The sequence below is a fragment of the Cheilinus undulatus genome, linkage group 11, assembly GCF_018320785.1.
Source record: "Cheilinus undulatus linkage group 11, ASM1832078v1, whole genome shotgun sequence".
In the NCBI taxonomy this organism is placed as follows: domain Eukaryota; kingdom Metazoa; phylum Chordata; class Actinopteri; order Labriformes; family Labridae; genus Cheilinus; species Cheilinus undulatus.
In genome coordinates this window covers 30,447,794-30,466,467 of record NC_054875.1, presented here as the reverse complement: position 1 = coordinate 30,466,467, position 18,674 = coordinate 30,447,794, and the positions used below count along the sequence as shown (strand labels likewise).

General features: G+C 40.8%; 1 protein-coding gene across 13 annotated transcripts in view; it reads left to right on the top strand.

Moving 5' to 3' along the window:
* Positions 1-18,103, top strand: part of LOC121517204 (membrane-associated guanylate kinase, WW and PDZ domain-containing protein 1-like) — a 163,635-nt gene extending 145,532 nt beyond the window's left edge. For 9 of the 13 annotated variants that reach the window (XM_041798783.1, XM_041798782.1, XM_041798779.1 and 6 more), the window contains 6 exons: positions 8,806-9,009; positions 10,180-10,267; positions 10,371-10,431; positions 12,981-13,124; positions 13,250-13,388; positions 14,917-18,103. In XM_041798783.1, the coding sequence (XP_041654717.1) occupies positions 8,806-9,009; positions 10,180-10,267; positions 10,371-10,431; positions 12,981-13,124; positions 13,250-13,388; positions 14,917-16,007 (1,727 nt within the window). In that variant the 3' untranslated portion in view covers positions 16,008-18,103. Of the gene's footprint in view, positions 1-8,805; positions 9,010-10,179; positions 10,268-10,370; positions 10,432-12,980; positions 13,125-13,249; positions 13,389-14,022; positions 14,115-14,916 lie in introns of all 13 variants that reach the window. The other 4 variants (XM_041798787.1, XM_041798785.1, XM_041798786.1 and 1 more) reach the window with 2 other exon arrangements.
* Positions 18,104-18,674: the final 571 nt, after the last annotated feature.

Below are 18,674 nucleotides of genomic sequence, written 5' to 3'. Positions count from 1 at the left end.
AAATGAGATTGACAGGGACTTCTGTTCAGTTTGACAGGAGAATTAATCCTGTTTACTATAGGCTGACTCTGTTTGATTTTAATGTGATGCAATTGAGACTTAAATTATAAATCAACAGTTTGATTGTTTGGGCATATATGATCTTCAATGGTACATCTTTCATGACAGGTTTTCCTGCATATGATTATTTTTCTCTTCTTTTTTTAATCATTTCTGTGACCAGCGGCAGCATACAGATCGGGGCAATGTTTTGGACTGAGTAATCTATAATGAGTGCTACATGGTCATTTTATTTTGAAAACCTTTTTCTTCCCCAGCAATTTGAACTGTGCCAGGATAAAAATAGTCAGCAGGGGTTACATCAATACAGTAAAAGCTAAAAGCCTTTTAAGTTTCAAGTCAAAAAATCCAAATATCAATTAAAAAAAACCTAACCAAAAAGGGCAAGGGTGTATTATGCTAATTGATCAATAAATGTGTATGAATTTCTGGTGAAATTCCGACTTTTCCAAAGTAAAACATTTTTCTTCCCAACTACTGCTGGAACCAATGAGAGAACTTTCTACTGATCTGATGATTTAGACTGAACTGAGGATTGAACTAAGGATGTTCTGGTTAAGCAATTTATTTGGCACACTAGCCAGTTGGCATCAGAATTACTAGCTTTGTTCATTAGCTGTAGAAAGCAGGGTGTCAGGGTTTGGCAGGGTGCTTAGAACACACAAGGGCGATTTACACCAGATTCAAAGAGAATAAATGCCTGATTAAAAGTTTAAACTAGAATATAAGCACTTTTTATTGACTAATACTAGACTAAAATAGAAAGGGCAGAGACTAAATGTAACTAAAATGAAAAGGCATTTATTAAGACCAAGACAAAAAGTAAAGTAGCTGTCAAATTAACTCTGCTGTTCTAGTCTAATGCTATGTCTAAACTGTAACCAAGCGGCAACCTCCGGTCCTGAAAAATGAAGCCAATGCGGAAGTGCAAACAATTGCAATGCCGCCAACGTCCACTTGAGGCTGGCTGCAGGAACACCAGAAGTCCCGTCTGGACACCCATTAAACAGCCGGTTTTGACACTAGAAATGAACCGGTTTACAGCCTGGTTCAAAATACCAAACGTGTCTCATTAGTTAGTGTGCTCTCACTTTACAGGGGGTGAATTTTTTTATACCACGATCATTTGGATTATATTTAGGATAAACCTCACCTCACGCTGATTGGCGCATCTCATTTGATTGACAGATGGCTTGACGGGAAGGGGCTACGTTTCTGTCTACCGGAATGCTAGCTAGCTAGCTGACAGGAAGTCCCGCTTAATGGGTGGGCCGTTAGGTTGATCCAAAGTTCGGTCGAGACCATATTTCAATTTGAAAGCCTCTGCGGGTTGGCTTCAAGAGCTGTTTGAGTCCGCCTATTGTAAGCAGACAGCTGACGTCACACAGGGTTTTTCCAAATCTTTCTACAGTCTATGACTGTAACATAACTGCCTGCCACTAGATGGGACTGCAGTGATTAATGGCTTCAGCTATAGTGTCTTAATGATCTACTAACTAGATGTTAACAAGCACAGTATACAGATGGTATCTCGTAGGAGCAGTGCTGTTTGGCAGTATTCTGATCTAAAAAATGATGGCATGCAGCTGTGTGAGGTTTAAGTGGCTTATAATCATTTGACCAAAGCAATGCATAACAACTCTGAACCTGTGAGGGCTGGCAGTGCTAGCACTGCTAACATTAGCTACACTGGACAAACCAATTTGGCACTTGAGTTTCTATTTTAAAGAGTAACTAAAAAAGTGCATCTACCCTGGAATTAATGCATTTTGAACATAACTAACAGGGCTGGGGCTCACCCCCTCCTTCCTGCTGTCCCTAATAAGCCACAACATAACTCAGCATGTGCTGATGTACAGATCTGGTTATCAGCCATAATGACATAATCATTTAAAGCAGACTTACCATGGGCTACCTCAGTGTGAAATGATTAGGTTTGATCATGAAGAAGATATAAGTTTCTATGTTATTGACCTCATTATCAGAAAATGGTTTATCTTGGTGAACAGCACTACATTACCTCCAATCTTATAGTTTCACAGTGACATATCTGATTTGCTGATCCCACCTTTGTCTGTGAAATTCCCCAATTGATGCTACTAGTGAATTTAATGGCTGATATTAAACAGAAGAAAGTTTAAATGGGCCAGCAACATCTCTGACTGGTGGAGCCACAAATTTGGGCTGCTGGCTGCTACGAGTGAAGCTGACAGTCAGGGAAAAAGTGGGTTGTAACTGTTTAGCTCTTCAGACTAGTAGAACATTTTCAAAAACATTCAGATGCAGTTGACAGTTTCAACCTGTTGCAGGAAGTTGCCATGCATATTTTTAACAGAACATATTAGGGGTGTAACGGTACGTGTATTCGTACCTTACCGATTTGGTACGGGCCTCTCGGTACGGTACAGACGTGTACCAAATGAATACATGTGGAATAAAACTCACATACAGACAGACCGGAGCGCAACTCAAACTGTCCTGGAAACCACACAACCACAGCAAACGACAGCAACAGCCTGAATATTCCCAGATAAAAGTGTCCTGTTTAGGAACACTTTGTTGACCATTAAAATACAACAGTGTACAAAGACAACAACAATAGTGCCGACATTATTCAGCAGCTGTGTCGCTAAAAGCACGTCGTCCAGCGGACCAATCAAAACATCTGAGAACGCTCCACTCAAACAAGAACGTCACTGTAAGGAGGAGGAACAACAAAAAGTCTCACCAGCCAGTTATGAATTTCTTATTCTTTAAGATAGTTTTTATTATAACACTGGTGCTCTGGCTCTGTGAATCAAATTAACTTTACCTTCAACTATCAGCTGCGGAGCAGGGGGAGAGCAGACTCCTTCATATCTGCAGCTGAGCCATATAGGTAAAGTTATCCTCAGATTTCACATGGCTCTAACCTCTTTATCCACCTCGACAGGCTGTGAAAAGTTCTTCCAAACTTTGTAGTAGGTCCCATTGTATAAAAAAGTAATCCAGTGCTGAAGTCTGTGTTGAAATGGGCAGGAAAGACGCTAATTTGCATACTTGACAAGTTAACACATGTTCTATAATGATGCGTTCAAGTTTGCTAGGAAATTTTAGGGTTTAAAGAATGGGTGTAAATATGTCAATGTATCAATTTTAAAAACCTAGTAATTCAAAAATATATTTATTTATTAATATTTTTAATCACTGAAGAACTTTTGGAAGGAGGTTGCAGTATTATTAATAATTCAAATGTAATTTATTCAGCCTATTTATTTTAATAACATTTATTTTTTTGCGTAAGTTACCGTACCGAAAACGTACAGAACCATGACTTCAAAACCGAGGAACGTACCGAGCCGAAATTTTTCTGTACCGTTACACCCCTAAAAAATATGGATAAATTGTCCTGGAATGTCAAGATTTGGACTCTTACTGATCAACACTTCTACTTCAGGACTACTCCAACTAACCATTACACAGGTTTTCGGGCATGTTTGAGTAGGATGAAGTAAGGCATATATGTGGGGAGTGAAATGCCTGAGGACATTATCGGGCAGGAAGGAGAATTGACACAACCCTGGTTATGCTCTGGATGTCTTTGCATTATACCAGGGGCATAGGAAAATAATCATGTTGATAAAAAACAACGTCTGCCCATTTAGGCTGAAGTAGGGGGTGGATGTGGCAAGTAAGCATGGCCTAGGGCAGTGTTTCCCAACCATTTTTCCTTGGAGCCCCCCCCAACATGTACCTAAGAAAAGCAGGCCCCCCCCCCAAAGACCCAAGAGAGAAGAAAAAGTGACATACTGACGTCAAAAATCATCTCAGATTTTAATTGCTTCACTTACAAGATCCTACAAAAAGGCTTTTGCATGCATTTCTTCTCAAAAGACCTTTGTATAAAATACTTAAAAACTGCTTTATCACAGTTTTAGTCAAAATTTGCAAACCTCATTTTGGCAGCCTCAGATCAGGCAAAGCCTCGCGCCCCCCAAGATCTTTGCCGGCCCCCCTGGGAGGTTTCCAGACCCCAGGTTGGGAACATAGACTGTAGAAAGAATTGGACAAACCCCATGTGACGTCAGTCGTCTGCTTACAATAGGCGGACTCAAACGGCTTTTGAAGCCAATCCGTGGACACTTCCATATTGAAATCAACCGAACTTTGGATCAACCTAACGGCCCGCCCACTAAGCGCAACTTCCTGTCAGCCTGCTAGCTAGCATTCCGGTTGACAGAAATGGAGCCTCTGCCTGCCAAGCTATCTGTCAATCAAATGAGATGCGCCAATCAGCTTTCATCCAAAATATAATCCAAATGATCGTGGTACAAAAAAAATCATCCTACAGTAGGAGCACAATAAGACACTAGCTAATGAGATACGTTTGGTGTTTTGAGCCAGGCTGTAAATCAGGTTATTTTGTGTGTCAAAACCAGCTGTTAAACATGTGTGCAGATGGAACTTCCGGTGTTCCTGCAGCCAGCCTCAAGTAGACACTCGCGGTAAAGTAATTTTTTGCACTTCCGCGTTGGCTCATTTTTCAGGACCGGAGGTTGCTGCTTGGTTGGGAACCAATGCCCAAGGATACTGTCTGGTTGGTTAATATGGCTGCCACGAGCCCCTGGTCATGCTCTGGATGTCCCATGAGCCAGAAAACCAATGGTGGTCTCCGAGCATGACAAGGCCTGGATAAATAAGATGCTGTCGAGCTTGACCTTGGCTGCTGAGTGACACATGTTGACGTGTTTAGCTTGACTCTTGTCAAGCATTCTCCCCTCTCTGACGCCGGGTTGAGGAATGTAGGGTCCCCCACACTGGCACCCCACATGCCTAAACCTAATGTTTAGACTACATGTAAAAAAAGCTGTACTAAGGTTGAGTTTCTCTTTAAATAAACTGAGCTCATTTGCATGTTTCTGTCTGCTGAGGGCCAATCACAAAGGTAAAGGTAGGGAAAAATGGACAGTTCAGCTTTACTTTTTGTAAATGAAATTGAACCCTTTTCTTTACCTCTTTAAAACCAGTGTCTGTTAAACAAATCCAGTGATATGAACAGATCAATCTAAAAAACAACCCAAGAATCACTGCAAAAAACAGCCGGATTCTCTTCTGTAATACTCCAGTAAAGATAAGCCCCCATCGTATAAGGGTGTAAATAAGTGAAAAACCGATCCTGGCAGAATTACAATATTTTTGAGGTCACTCCCCCCATTAGTTTCATGTATGCAACAGGAGTTCCCATCATGCCACACGCCAAGGTCAAAGACCTTCCATCATGATCTCAGGGATAAAGAGATCCCTTCATGTGCTACCTCTACCCCGCTCAATCCGGCTGGCTGCAGCTTTATCACAAACACCATGATCACAGATTCATGGCTCACAGCTACCCTCAACAATTCATTCAGGGTGTAATTGAAGTCTGCTTAGCACACTACAAAGCTGTCTATACCGTTTACGTATCGTGGCAAAAGAGCACAGTTGCATGTATTAGAGTTGCTTGGGCGTTGATAAAGAACTGTAGGCCTCCTCCTCAAACAAATTTGGCATTAACCTCTGAGTGATGAATATCCAACAGCAATGTCATGCCAAGGTCTCTTGTATAGTTAGCCATTATGATGATATACTGTGGTGTGTCACAAGCAAAACACCAGAATGGATGAGACGTTAGCCACACTGACTGCCCGGGTAAAATTTCATTGATCCCATGGGTTAATAGTGTTGCTCTGCAAAAATGCATTGCAAGAATTAATGTGTTATTTATAGTGACACCAGCGACAGTGCTCGTCAACAACCTTGTCAAAACGTCTTCTAGTCTTTTGAGGTCCCTGTTTTTTTTACTTCTGCTGCTTCGTTTCGTTCCCCCGCTCTGCTCCGTCACTTTTCCTCCCGGGACGATGAGATGAATGGACTTTGTTGCTTTGATGTGCTGATCCGGGATCTTGCCTTGCCATCCTACACTCACTCTCCTAATGGATTCCAACCATGTGGGACATGACAGAGGAATGTGTTTTACTAAAATACACACACAAGATAAAGCTGTCTTAGTTTTTTCGAGATATGAATTTGTCAGTTCAGGGAAGAACAAAGCAGATTCAGCTGATTCAATCTCCCATACATCATAGACACGTAAACCATTTTTCTCCTGCCCCATCCCCCCTCTTGTCCCCTCCTCCCACTCTGATCTGGGGTTGGCAATGTGCTTAACAGATTGAGTATTAAATCCACAGCACTTGCCACACCCTGTAATGTCCCACATGCTATTATTTAGATAGAGTGACAGGATACAAGTGCATTTTCAATCAAGATGGAGGGAGGGTGATGTAATAAATATGGATGTTGCAAAAATGCCTGAGGAAGAGGGGGAGTGTTCAGTGGGAAGGAGCAGAGATAAATGGAGTGAGGTGGAGGAGGACCTGGAGATCCCCAGGGTCTGTTCAGGGCTTCCGTGTAAACAAGATGTGCTGTATTGAGCTCTGTCACTCACGTTCAGATTGGATTTTTTGCCCTCCTCTTATTGAACATATGACTATGACTACAGGCAGCGCATATTTCCCCCGTGTGCTGCTCATTAGGAATCCTGATTATTCTCTGAGTCTTTCAGCCCTCCACACATCAAGTACCTGAGCAGGCTGCAGCAGGGATTGTGTGCTCAGTGATCCCTGTAGAGAGGTGTTCTCATGATGCTGTGAATGCTGTATTGATAGGCTGTCAAGTGTTAGCCACTGTGGGTGCTGACCACTGGCTTATGATTCACAGGCAATTGATTGTTATGTCAGAGAGTGGGGGCTTGAATCAGATTCTGCATTTTCCCACCTAGCACATTGAATTTGTTTTTGGCATTTTGCAAGGATTGTTGATATAAAAACAGAAAAATTCAATACAATATTTGGCAACAAAAACTTGAACACCAAGGCACCCAATTTTAGATATATATATATATATATTTTTTTTTAATGTACACTACCTTTAACTGCAAGAATACAATAGCAACAATGTGCAAATCAATCAGTACAATTTGAACTTTTCTTAATTTTTCTCAAAAAATGTGCACTAACTTTGTTTAAACATGCCATAAAACATAAAATAAAAGCCCATCCCTATTTAAATATACTGTTCCTTTTGGTAGCAGCATATTGCCACACATTTGACGAATAAAGGCAGGTCCAGCCCCTCTTGTAGACCATTACTGTAAGACACTGCATCTGTCAGAAGGGAAATACTCGCTAGAACTTCAAAATTACACTTCTGGTTAAGTCAAGGTAAGGATTAGGATACCAGAAGTTAAAATCAAAACCTGTCCTTCAAAACCTGTTAACAAAATGTTAAATAAAGCAGAGTAAACAGTCTGCTTACAGTAAAAACCTTCAAAGCTGTCCATAAAAACATTCTAACATGGCTTACGTAGCTCCGTTAGCTGTGTTATTTCATGAATGTAACTACCAGCTACCAGACTTTGATGAATAAGTTTTAGTTTTCAAAAAGAATTTTAAAAACTAACATTGTTTGTGTGTGTGTGTGGGGGGGGGGGGGGGGGGGTATCGGAGATTATGGAGAGAATAATTTTATACATCCCTCATAGTAATAATTTTAACATTTAATGTGCCTAAATGCTCTATCCTACCCTTTAAAGAACTAAGGTATGTTGGGATCAGTTTTCTCTTGCATGTACCTCTATTAGACCAGACTGAACTGGATGTTGGTACATGGTCGACGGTCTCAATTTTTCATTTTCACTGTTTGACATACACCCATTTAGCTGCTTGCGAATGTCTATCAGTTCAAATAATTCTTTATTTCTCTTTTTAACAGTTAAGGCTCACAATTATGGTCAACTGCTCCATCTAAACTGTAAAGCAGCAGACTGCCACTAGTAGCCCTGTAGCTGTTCTTAATGACTACTGCCTTGCTGCCACAATACTCTTTAGATCAGTGGAAGCAGTGACAGATAGCATTGATAAAATCTCAAAGAAATAGCTTGGTTTAGCTCTATTTTGATCAAGAAAACAAGGATAAAGTTATCCAGAGGCTGTGTCAGGTTACATTCAAATATAGTCCAAGCAATAAGGGACATTATTCAGCACAGTGAACCTGCAAAGAAGATCCAAGGCTGGAGGTGCTAGCATGCTAATGGTAGCCACATTGTGTAAAACAACTTTTTAAACTTAAAGTGTGAAGTTGGTTTAGCAATACAAGATGAAGTTTACAAAATGATGTGATGTGAAACATCCCTAGTTTCCACCCACCACAGCAAACACAGACATGCATCCATCACTAAAAGAAATCTGAATTGTTTCAAAACCCGAATTAAATAGGTCAATATCTGTTTAGCACAGTGGTTCTCAACTGATGGGTCAGGACCCAAAAGTGGGTTGCAGAGCTGTCTCCAGCCGTGAACATGTGCCTCGGAAAAAAAGGTGATGGGGGTCCTGATGGGGGTCCTGGACCAGAAATCTATGGAGACTATATCATAAAAATATATGAGCATATTTAACTTTTTGACTGGATGTTTAGAATTTTTACGCTGCTTCCTTTTGTTTAGTAATTTTTCATGAGACCAGATTTCCACACTTGTACTTTTGATGCATACCTAACTGAATTTTCTAAATCTGAATTGGGATGTGGGGACTTTGCTAATTACCTTCCTCTTATTTCTTTCTTTCTCTTTTTTTTTCTTTCCTTTTCAACAAAAATCAATTCAACCAATCAATCCAATCATAACCACACATTTTCTGACACCCAAACAAACACATGCTAACATAAAAGCTGGAAATGCCTGTGTGGCCATGCCTCATAAAATAGGACGCATCATCGAGGGCAGCCCTGCGGACCGCTGTGGGAAGCTGAAAGTGGGGGACCGGATTCTAGCTGTGAACTGCTGCTCCATCACCAACAAGTCCCACTCTGACATCGTCAATCTGATCAAGGAGGCCGGGAACACAGTCTCGCTCAGGATCATCCCGGGTGATGGTAGGGCTTGTTTTTTTTGTGTGCTTCTAGCCTCACATGGCCGTTCCATAATGCAGCATGATGTGACTTATTCATGGATGTTGTGGGAAGGAAAGGGCACTGCTGCTCTTCACAGGCAAGAGCACTTTTCATCAGGGTGTGAACCCTGGTGTCTCAGAGAGTGAGTCACTGAGTGGGAGGAAGGTGAAGTCGCCCCCAGAAACTGCCCTCACGCTTTTACTATTCTCCTCTCTTTTTCTTCTTCTTGTTTATTTTCTTCACTACATGTCTTCCCAATATTTCTCCAGTTTGAAGGAATTAAAAACACTGCTCACGTTTAATCAACCACTTCTTGGTGGTTTTAATCTCTTCAGCTTAGCTATGGAAAGGAAATGGAAATGCTTTATACTGCTGCACAAGCAGTTTGCAAGCCAAAGCTTCACTTTTTGGAAAAATATATCAAGCGCTTTCAGTAGAGTGTCTGCTATTGGCTTAATAACACTGAGAAAATTCCACTATGATACTCTCCATAGAGACAGAATGTGATTGAGACTGGATGTGAAAGAGTGGGAAAAAACTCCCACATCCACCAACTCATTGGTTTGTTTGTGACCATATATATTACAAGGTCCTGTAGAAAACATAATCCTGCTCCGCAGAGGTCCCACTCTTTTTTTAGATATTTCTTATAACATGGAAATGTGTGTGGGTATGAAAGCTGCTCACCTCCTGAAGATAAAGAGCTGCCTATGAAGAAGTCGTATTCCTTAATTAAGAAAAGAGTGGATAAAGAGCCTGAGATAAATGAGTCATGGTGATGTTTTTGTGTTATACGTGCTGCAGTGTTCTTGTGGGTGAATAGGGGAAACCAAGTAAAGGCAAGAAAAGAAGGTTGTTTTGTTTCCCTTACGGAAAAGTAGATGAAACAAAATGATGCAAGCCACCAGTTTTTATTTTCTTCTTTACTGCCTTTTTTTCTTCTTTCGTGCAGTCAGGGCCGGTGTTGTCTATGATCAAATGGCAAATGACAACATCACAGGCAGTTAGCATCAGGTTGAATAGTGTAGCCTGTGGGCGGTTCAGTGGACTCTTCTGGACACTAAGATTTTTGTTCTTCAGAGTCTTTTAAAAACACAGCTATGAGCAAACGCAGAAGCAGCTGATTTATGTATGGTTTCTTTTTCTTTCAAGAATCTTCCAATGCTTCTCTGCTCACTAATGCCGAGAAGATCGCTACCATCACGACCACACACACTCCTCAACAAACTTCAGAGTCCCGGTAGGTGATGATGCATCCTTTTTTTAAATACAAAAGCCTTATAGAGCATGTACTTTGATGCAGCATGATGTGAATTCATCTGGGTTGTTTTGTTTTTTTTAAGGAATAACTCAAAGTCAAAAGGAGCTCCTCCGCCTCCACCCACACAAACTCAGACTTCACAGGTAAGAACAGAAGTCTTCAGAGTAGAGTTAATGATCATCGGGTTTTACAGCAATACATCAACGCATCTCTAAGTTGCTTGCCATAAAATACAGAACAATAACCAGAGGGAAGCTACTGATCATGTCTGTACAAGTCATTTTCGGAGTTCTTAATTAGAGGCACACATTTTCAGACAGTCTCTCCCTAAAGACATTTGTAGAACTGCATGTACTGTAAAACTCAGATTATGGGTTGCACTGGTATAGCTGCAGTCTGTTTTTTAAATTCTCCCAGAAGGAAAAAGAAGGTTTAAACTGTCTTTCTCCATGATGTTATATAGTGTGTTCTGTAAAGACCATAACATGCAGCTTCTGTGCAGCTCTGTAGCCCTCAAATATCATGTTTCTTCTACCATCAAGTGTTTGCACCTCTGCTAGTTGTAATAATATAGTTGAGCTCTCAGCCTGCAATGACTGTTGTTGAGTTGACAGACACACAGCCCTTGAGCTGCACTGTCCACCTCCATGGGTCCTTGTTGCCTTTATTTGAGTCTTTCCAATCAAACCAGCACCACACCATAGCCATTTACTTTTCAGTATACTCATTGTTTGCTGTACATGCAATATTATGACTTGGGGGGGGGTGCCATTGCTTCTGGTCTGGTGTGTATCACTCTGTATCACAGCATGCTGTGAGTTTTGAGTGGTTGCTTACAATAAACCATAAATTGGGACAGATTTTCAATATCCACGGGTCTCAGTGTAATGGTGGCAGCTGCCCCTGCTGTCATAACCATGCATGTCTCAGCTTTTCATACTGTAATATTGGTTGCACCAGTATTAAGGTCACAGGTAAAAATAGTGGGCATGTGTGATATTGTCGTTGTGATAATGGTATTGACATTCGCTTAAAAGGTGAATTGGCGCAGCATCAGCGAATACAAAAATATAGTTACAACCAATATTTTGGCTATAAAAATCCGCCTATCAGCTGTTTGTCCTTATGAAATTTTGCTGATGGCATTCGTTCAGGTTATTTCAAGCACTGCCATATAAATGAGATAAACTGATCTCATGCAAGTCCTCATCAGCTGAAGCCCAGCTGATTCCCCCTAAGCATGCTGAAGGCTAATCACACTCATGTTGCCATATTTAAATTGCTCTAGCCTGACTACGCTTTGCTGCTCCCTCTGCAAGCTGCTCTTTGAAACCCTCCTCCACCCCAGCTCCTCCTTTATTGCTTATGACTTAATCAGTGTCACTCTGTTGTCATTGATGGGTTTTTCCCGCTTTTCTTCCTGCCTGTGGTTTTCCTTGTAGGCACAGGAAAAGCAGGAAGGTGTGCTGTTTGTGGAGGAGTGGGGAGATCCAAGAACAACCAAACTACCAAAGAAAAATGTCAATAACTGCGAATCATTTGTGTTTCTTGACAAAGTGAATTAAGTTAGAGGAGTCTAAGGCTGGACCAACAGGCCTATGTCAGCTTAAGTCTTTTTCTTTGTTCATGATCATCCCTTATACTTTTAAGTGTCTTGTAAGGACAAAAACTTGTTAATTTTTTCATCCTCAAACTAGAAATTTCCGGTTTAAGGCATATGTTTTAGGTATTTAAGGACTGGTATTGATATCGTATCTGCTAAAATTAATGGAATATAAGCATATCAGATATGGGCAAAAATCCAAAGTTGGTGTATAAAGTGCATACTGTGTATTGTGCACCAGTTTTTAATGGTAATGTTAACATTAATATTGACAGAAAGGGAGTGGGAAGTGTGTAAAAATATACATAAGAGAAATTACAGCTTAAGTCACAAATTTTTTTTTTATTTTTTTTTTTTTGATAAGGTATCATCTGTTCTATTTTATTTTGAAAATTCTATGTTCCTTAAAGAAAGCAGGAGTAAGTTGAGTAAGATGAAAGTAATTTAGATTCTTTAGTACTTTCAGATGCCACATGTTTTAAGACTTTATAGTCTGTTGTTTTATTGATCTGCAATTAAAAGTTACCTTGCAATTTTTTATCTGAAAACAAGACACAAACTAATATTGATCTCTAAAGACATCCAGAACAAGTTTACAAAAAATCTTTTTGTATTTTTACTAGAATTGTATCCAAGTTTGCTGGTTTCATGACAATCTTACTCAACAGTGCATGATAAGCACACTTTCCCATGTTCCTCACTTAAATCAACATTTATATTAAACTTCCAATAAAATTTTTACTGTAAATCTGTATTCTGACATTCAAGTGTGTGAATTTTGATTACAGATAAGGCTTTGGACCTTTAGGAACAATACGTCTGCTTTCTTTTTGGAAGGAGCTTTTGATGAGTAGGATAAATTTGGGTCCAGCCCTTGTGGTGCCCTTGCTTAACAATCTGCACCCTCCTCACAGGCTCTTGTGGCATTAATTATTCATGCTTTGTAGGGTATTGTACTGCCATTGACATTTTGTGAGTTTTGTGGGACATGGTTTGATTGGCTCTGAAGTTCACCTTAGAGGAATGTGGGTTATCACTCTCTCATTTTTGGGGAATTTTTTCTCAATCATCTTCTGTTTTCTTTCACAGGATGCTGAGTTTTACTCTGTGGACCTCGAGCGGGACAGTAAAGGCTTTGGCTTCAGCCTGAGAGGCGGACGGGAGTACAACATGGACCTATATGTGTTGAGACTAGCGGAGGATGGGGCAGCAGTCAGGAATGGAAAGATGAGGGTATGAAACCTTTTAAAGAGGGATGTATTTTTCTCTCTTTAGCTCTGCCATGCATCTTTCCAGTGTAAGTTGCAAGTTTATGATGACATACTGTGATAGGCTGACCGAGGCCTTTTTGTTTTTAGGTGGGCGATGAGATCCTGGAGATTAATGGCGAGAGCACAAAGAACATGAAGCATTCACGTGCCATTGAACTGATCAAGAACGGTGGTAGGAGGGCGCGGCTTGTTCTCAAACGCGGAGATGGATCTGTACCTGAATATGGTAGGTAAACATGTTGCAAGGTTTTTCTCCTCCTTCTGAATAAAAGACTCACAATGCTAGCTCTGAAATCTCATTAATGTTGCAATAGTAAACACTGCAAAATAGAATAAAGGCTCTTATCTTCCTAATGCACAGCCTAAGGAAGATTTTTAATTTTTTTTATAACTGTAAATAATACTGAAAAGAAAGATGCCGTTGATGTATGACTTTAAAAGACCTGTCATGGTTTCAAAAATTGATCAGAAGAATTGTTTGCAAAAATAGCTTGCTCTGTGATTTATACTCTAACGGGTCTGTTGCGCAGATGTTTTACAGCTTGAACAATATTTCTTCCCAAAAGCTGTAAGCTCTTCTGATGGATGATTCCCCTCACAGTCGTATTGTTGTATTTCTCAGTATTATGCTTTGTTTTTTTCTGAATTTAATCTTCTGACACCTTCTCCCTTTCTCTGACAATTTTTTGGTACTACATAAAATAAATTATTTCCATTTTTTCAAGACGAAACCCTTCTTTCTCTCTTTTGAGATGCACTGTAAAACAGCCTCTTGTCTGTTTTATTTGTTTTCTGCTCTCTATTCCTCCTTTTTCCTCTCTAATTGTCTCTTGTTGCTGGGCTCTTCCTCCTCTCTCCAGCGATGATGGCTCCTCATCTCGCTGTTGGTACAATGAGGAATGACAAGATGGGAGAGCCCTGTTTCTACTTAATGGGCCAAAATCAGACCACGGTTTGTAGCCAAAAGTCTGTCCCAATCCACACTCCCTGTCATCTTTTTCCTTTCAATTTTATCCACCTTTCCTTTCAGCTCATCCCTACCTGAATCCTGTTTTGTTTGTGTTTATGCGCAGGTTTGTGTACATAGTTTGCATGCTTTATGTCTCGTCATGCCTGACTTATTAAATTTAACTTTTGCAAATCCATGCACACGCAAGCCTTCCCCCTCCATCGGCTTCACACCAGATACTCCTACTGGGACCTATATACCTCCCCTGCTCATCACATGCTGCTGTCATAGTTTCTAATTTGGCAGACCTGCAGCCAAACACACTTTTTTTGCTTTTGGTTTGTTCCTTTCAGTGATGCACATTGACCTGTTCACCATTTTGTTCTGAATGATTTCCTAGGTCGCTGTGCTGTGTTGTTGGTAACCCCGCCCCACACTTGCCAATATGTTGTACCTGCTGTTGCTGCTAACATCACCTTGTGTCTCAACCCACAGCCCCATAGAGAAAACATGCTGAAGTGATTTATCTCTTCAATGTATTTTTGTTAAAGATATAAAACATAATTCACCTGATTACTTTGGGAATATACAAAGTGAATTAAAGAGCACATGTATGCATGGTTTCCATAAATCTTTGCATTGACCCCCTGTCATGCCAATGCAAGAGCTCACGTTCCAACCAGAAAAGTCATGTCTGCTGGACACTGTGAATGGCACGTTCCAGATGTAAAAGTATTGATTATCTATTTTTTTGATCAAGTTATTACTACTTAACAAGTTTCGGCTCTTTTCTCCCATTCTGCAGACGGCAGCAGTGACGGGAACCCTCCCACACCCGGGGCACAAAACACTCCGGAAGTGAGAACGCTGCCACCAAACAGCCGATATCACACCTCATTGGAGTCCAGTTATCCACCAGACCTTCACAAACCATCACGCCAGGAGGAGGCTGCGCGTGGCCGAGACAGGGACAGGAACAGGGACAGGGCTGAGCAAATGGACTACCAAGGCCGGCAATTTAACCCCCACCATCATCACACCTGGAATAACAATCACAGTCAAAGTACCCCCAGACAGCAGTCTCCAGATAACAGCAACAGCAGTGGCAACAAGAAGAGCCGAGGCCGCAAAGTCAAGAAGTCAGAGTCGGAGAGCGGCATCTCTAAACTTCTAAAGACTCTGAGGAAAGACAGCTCGGGGAAGAAGGCCGCAGCTGCTGAGAAACTGAGGGGACGAGAACTCTCAAGCAGCAGTTCTACTCTGGACGGAAGGTTTCGCTTGCAGCGCCGCGGCTCCCTTGACCGCTCACCAACCCGTAAGCGCACCTCATCTCCTGATCGTCGACGGGCCAAGTCGATGGACCGCAGGGCAGAGCGTGCCCAACGGGACCGCACACCTGAAAGGGAATACGACGACGGAGGGTTCCTCGCGGTTACCCCTGAGCGCAAGTTCTACGAGCGGAGGCTCCTCAAGGACTCACAGATGGCTGGGCGAGTCAGGGAGGCTTCGACCCCTGAGCGTGCCAACAACGGGGATTCCTTGTCTCTTTCCAGGGGCCGTACGTTTGAAAGAGCCACAAAGAACGGCAACCTCCTGAGAGACTCTTCCTCAGAGAGGAGGGAAGAGGGATATCGGATGAACGGGACCCCGGAGAGACGATACAGAATGGAGCGGGACTCCTCCCCTGACAGTAACTACAGCAGGGATGAGCTGAACTATGCAGCGGCACCCAGATTGAAGGACTACTATAGCATGATGAAGAACAACGCTGCACACAACAACGCTGCCTACAACAACACAGGCCATAACAATAATGCTGTTGGCCGCAGCCCCAACCAGCTCCCTGAGCCCAAGAGGCGGCTGTACAAAGAAAGCCCCAAAGACCTCAGCATCTAGAGCAGAGCAGAGATCCCCCTCGCCACTCTCTCCTCTATCTGTGCAAACTATGTACCATACACTGGAATTGGACTTCTGAGGACAAGAACTCTTGTGCTTTATTTGGTTGACTGTTTTTTTGATTGATTTGATTGACTTAACTACTTTTGATCCCATCCAGAGATTCATAAAACATCAGGAATACAATCCTATCAGTTCACACTGGTTGTTTTGTCTTTGTTCTAGTTATTTTGAACATAACAGAAGTTGTTGTACTATAGTAGAGGTATTGTATGTGCCTGCATATGAAATCAGTGATATTGCTTTTTGTAGGCATTGCTGAATCTAAATATTTGTTCCCTCAGAGGTATGAAACATTCTTCCAGTTGTGGTAACTTCTTACTACTAAGCTTGTTTTCAACTTGTTTTTAGATGTCTTTTCCATTCCTCAATTTCTTTACTGAACAAACTATAGCACAAGACACTGATGGTTCACAAGAACTGTGAAAGGCAAAAATCTAAATTTAAGACCTGATGGTTAAAGAAGAGTGATAATTATATAAGTAATATATGACCTTGTTGCATTTGCTCACTATTTATTTTGAATTTGGCACATATCTTGAACAAGTTTTGTTAAATCTTTGAGGACCAAGGTAGAAGTGCACACTGTACCTGGGAAAGCATGCTGTGCCATTAGTTGTGTTGAAATGTGTGGCAGCTCAACCTCCTTTAATAAAGTACACCCACACTCAGACGAAATCAAGCCACTGATGTGAAAATTGGCAGTAACATTATTAGATTCTCACTTGGAGAAGGATTTTAAAAATAGCTTGAATACTGTGGATCCTTTGTTCCTCAATGTGTGCCGCTGTTGCACATCAGTAACCTGACTCGCTTTCAACTGCAGGTAACGCTCTCTATCTCTGCTGAGGGAAAATGATAGTTATGGTCTTAATTTGTCTTCATTGTGCCAGCTTATAGCTGACAGAAAATGTGTATGCCAAAAAAGTTAATACAAACGAATGTGTAAATTATCCCTGTGCAAGTTGCATGTGTAAGTTTAAGTGTAGTTTAACCACTTAATCAGTTGAAGTCTGCGCAAGAGTTATCGATAAGGAACATGCACTGTTACCCCACAGTAACTGTTGGCCCTGTCCTCATGGTGATGATACACATATTTGCGCACCGAACACCTCCTGGGTCCTTACACTAGTAAGTGATGTGGTTTGTTGTGTTGGTAACATACGGAGAGTCCCGGTACAGGAGACGACCAATCTGCCATGCTGAGCCATGTTGTCACGCCACTGGAGTCTGACTGCTGCTTTATAATGTGTTTTGTGTGTATTCTCTGTTTTATGTTTCATTAGAGAACTTAAAATATATTGGATATTCCACAACAAATGCATTGTTTGATCACTGTTGTCGCCATGGTACTGTATTAACAAAAAAAAAGAAAAAAAAAGAAAAACACATTTAAGAATTGAATCTGTTGGCCATCACATGTAAAGATTTTTTCCAATATAACTATTACGAACCTGTCAAGGATTAAAATGTTGCCTTTTTCTTGTACAAAAGAGAAATTTATGAAAACCTCAGCAGTGAGGAATGTGATATTGTGTTTATATCTCTGAAATGGACCTTATGATTTATGGGAAATATGTTGATTTACTCTGGATCAGGTATGTAAAGACATTTTAAAAATGAAAGACTGTATTTGGTCAATCAGAAAACTGTTTGATGGTTTGAATCTCTCTCGATGGTTAGCCTGCCTTTGTATTATAAAGCACTTGTATGCAGTCTGTGTTCTTCAAGCATTAGGTCTTGCAATGTGCTCTGGACATAATGCTGTCTCTGTGTTGATAAAAGCAGTACATGTATATGGGCCAATCTTTTTTATAAAACTATGCATATATAAATACTACATTGTTCATAGCTTTATTTGACCCATGAAGCTATACATAACATTAGTCTAAGTACAAGTAGATGTGGACTTATCCAGCTTCTTTCCTTGAGATGGATTACAATGTATATGTAGCTATCAAAAGAAGTCTGTGAATGCTATTTTTATTATCAAATAAAGTTTTCCATACAAATTCAAAGGATTCTGCACAGCCGTTTTTCAGCAAAGTCTCCAGAGAGATTTTTTGATTTTTTTACCTTCCCTTCTGATCAAATCGCTTTGCCGTGTCAGATGCCATCACACTATGCAGGTTTTAGAGACTACACTTTATTTGTATTTGACACTGGTGGAAACATACTATATTTAACAGTGATTGTACATTGGTTCACACATTTAAAACTCATATCAGTAACATGGGAATAATAAAATTAGATATGTCACTAGCATGGGCTGTTGACTGTATTGCCTTCCTTGTACTCTTAGAAATGCATTTCATCACATTCATACAACAGATTTTAGTGCAGTGACACAATAAGGTTGGACACAGTGTTTTCTAAATCCATACACCTCAAAAAAGATTATTTATGACTCAAATGTTTAGGAAAAATTCAGCCTACATGACACACAATCATCTGAGATTGTACAGTGATCTAAAAGTAGAGTTGTCAAATTAAAGTTCCTGTAAGGAGCATTAATATCACCCCCTTTAAAGTGACTGACCTAATTCAACAGAGGTCCAGCCAATTGGTGCAAGTAGTCTAACATTTAGTGAGATGGGGATCACCTGG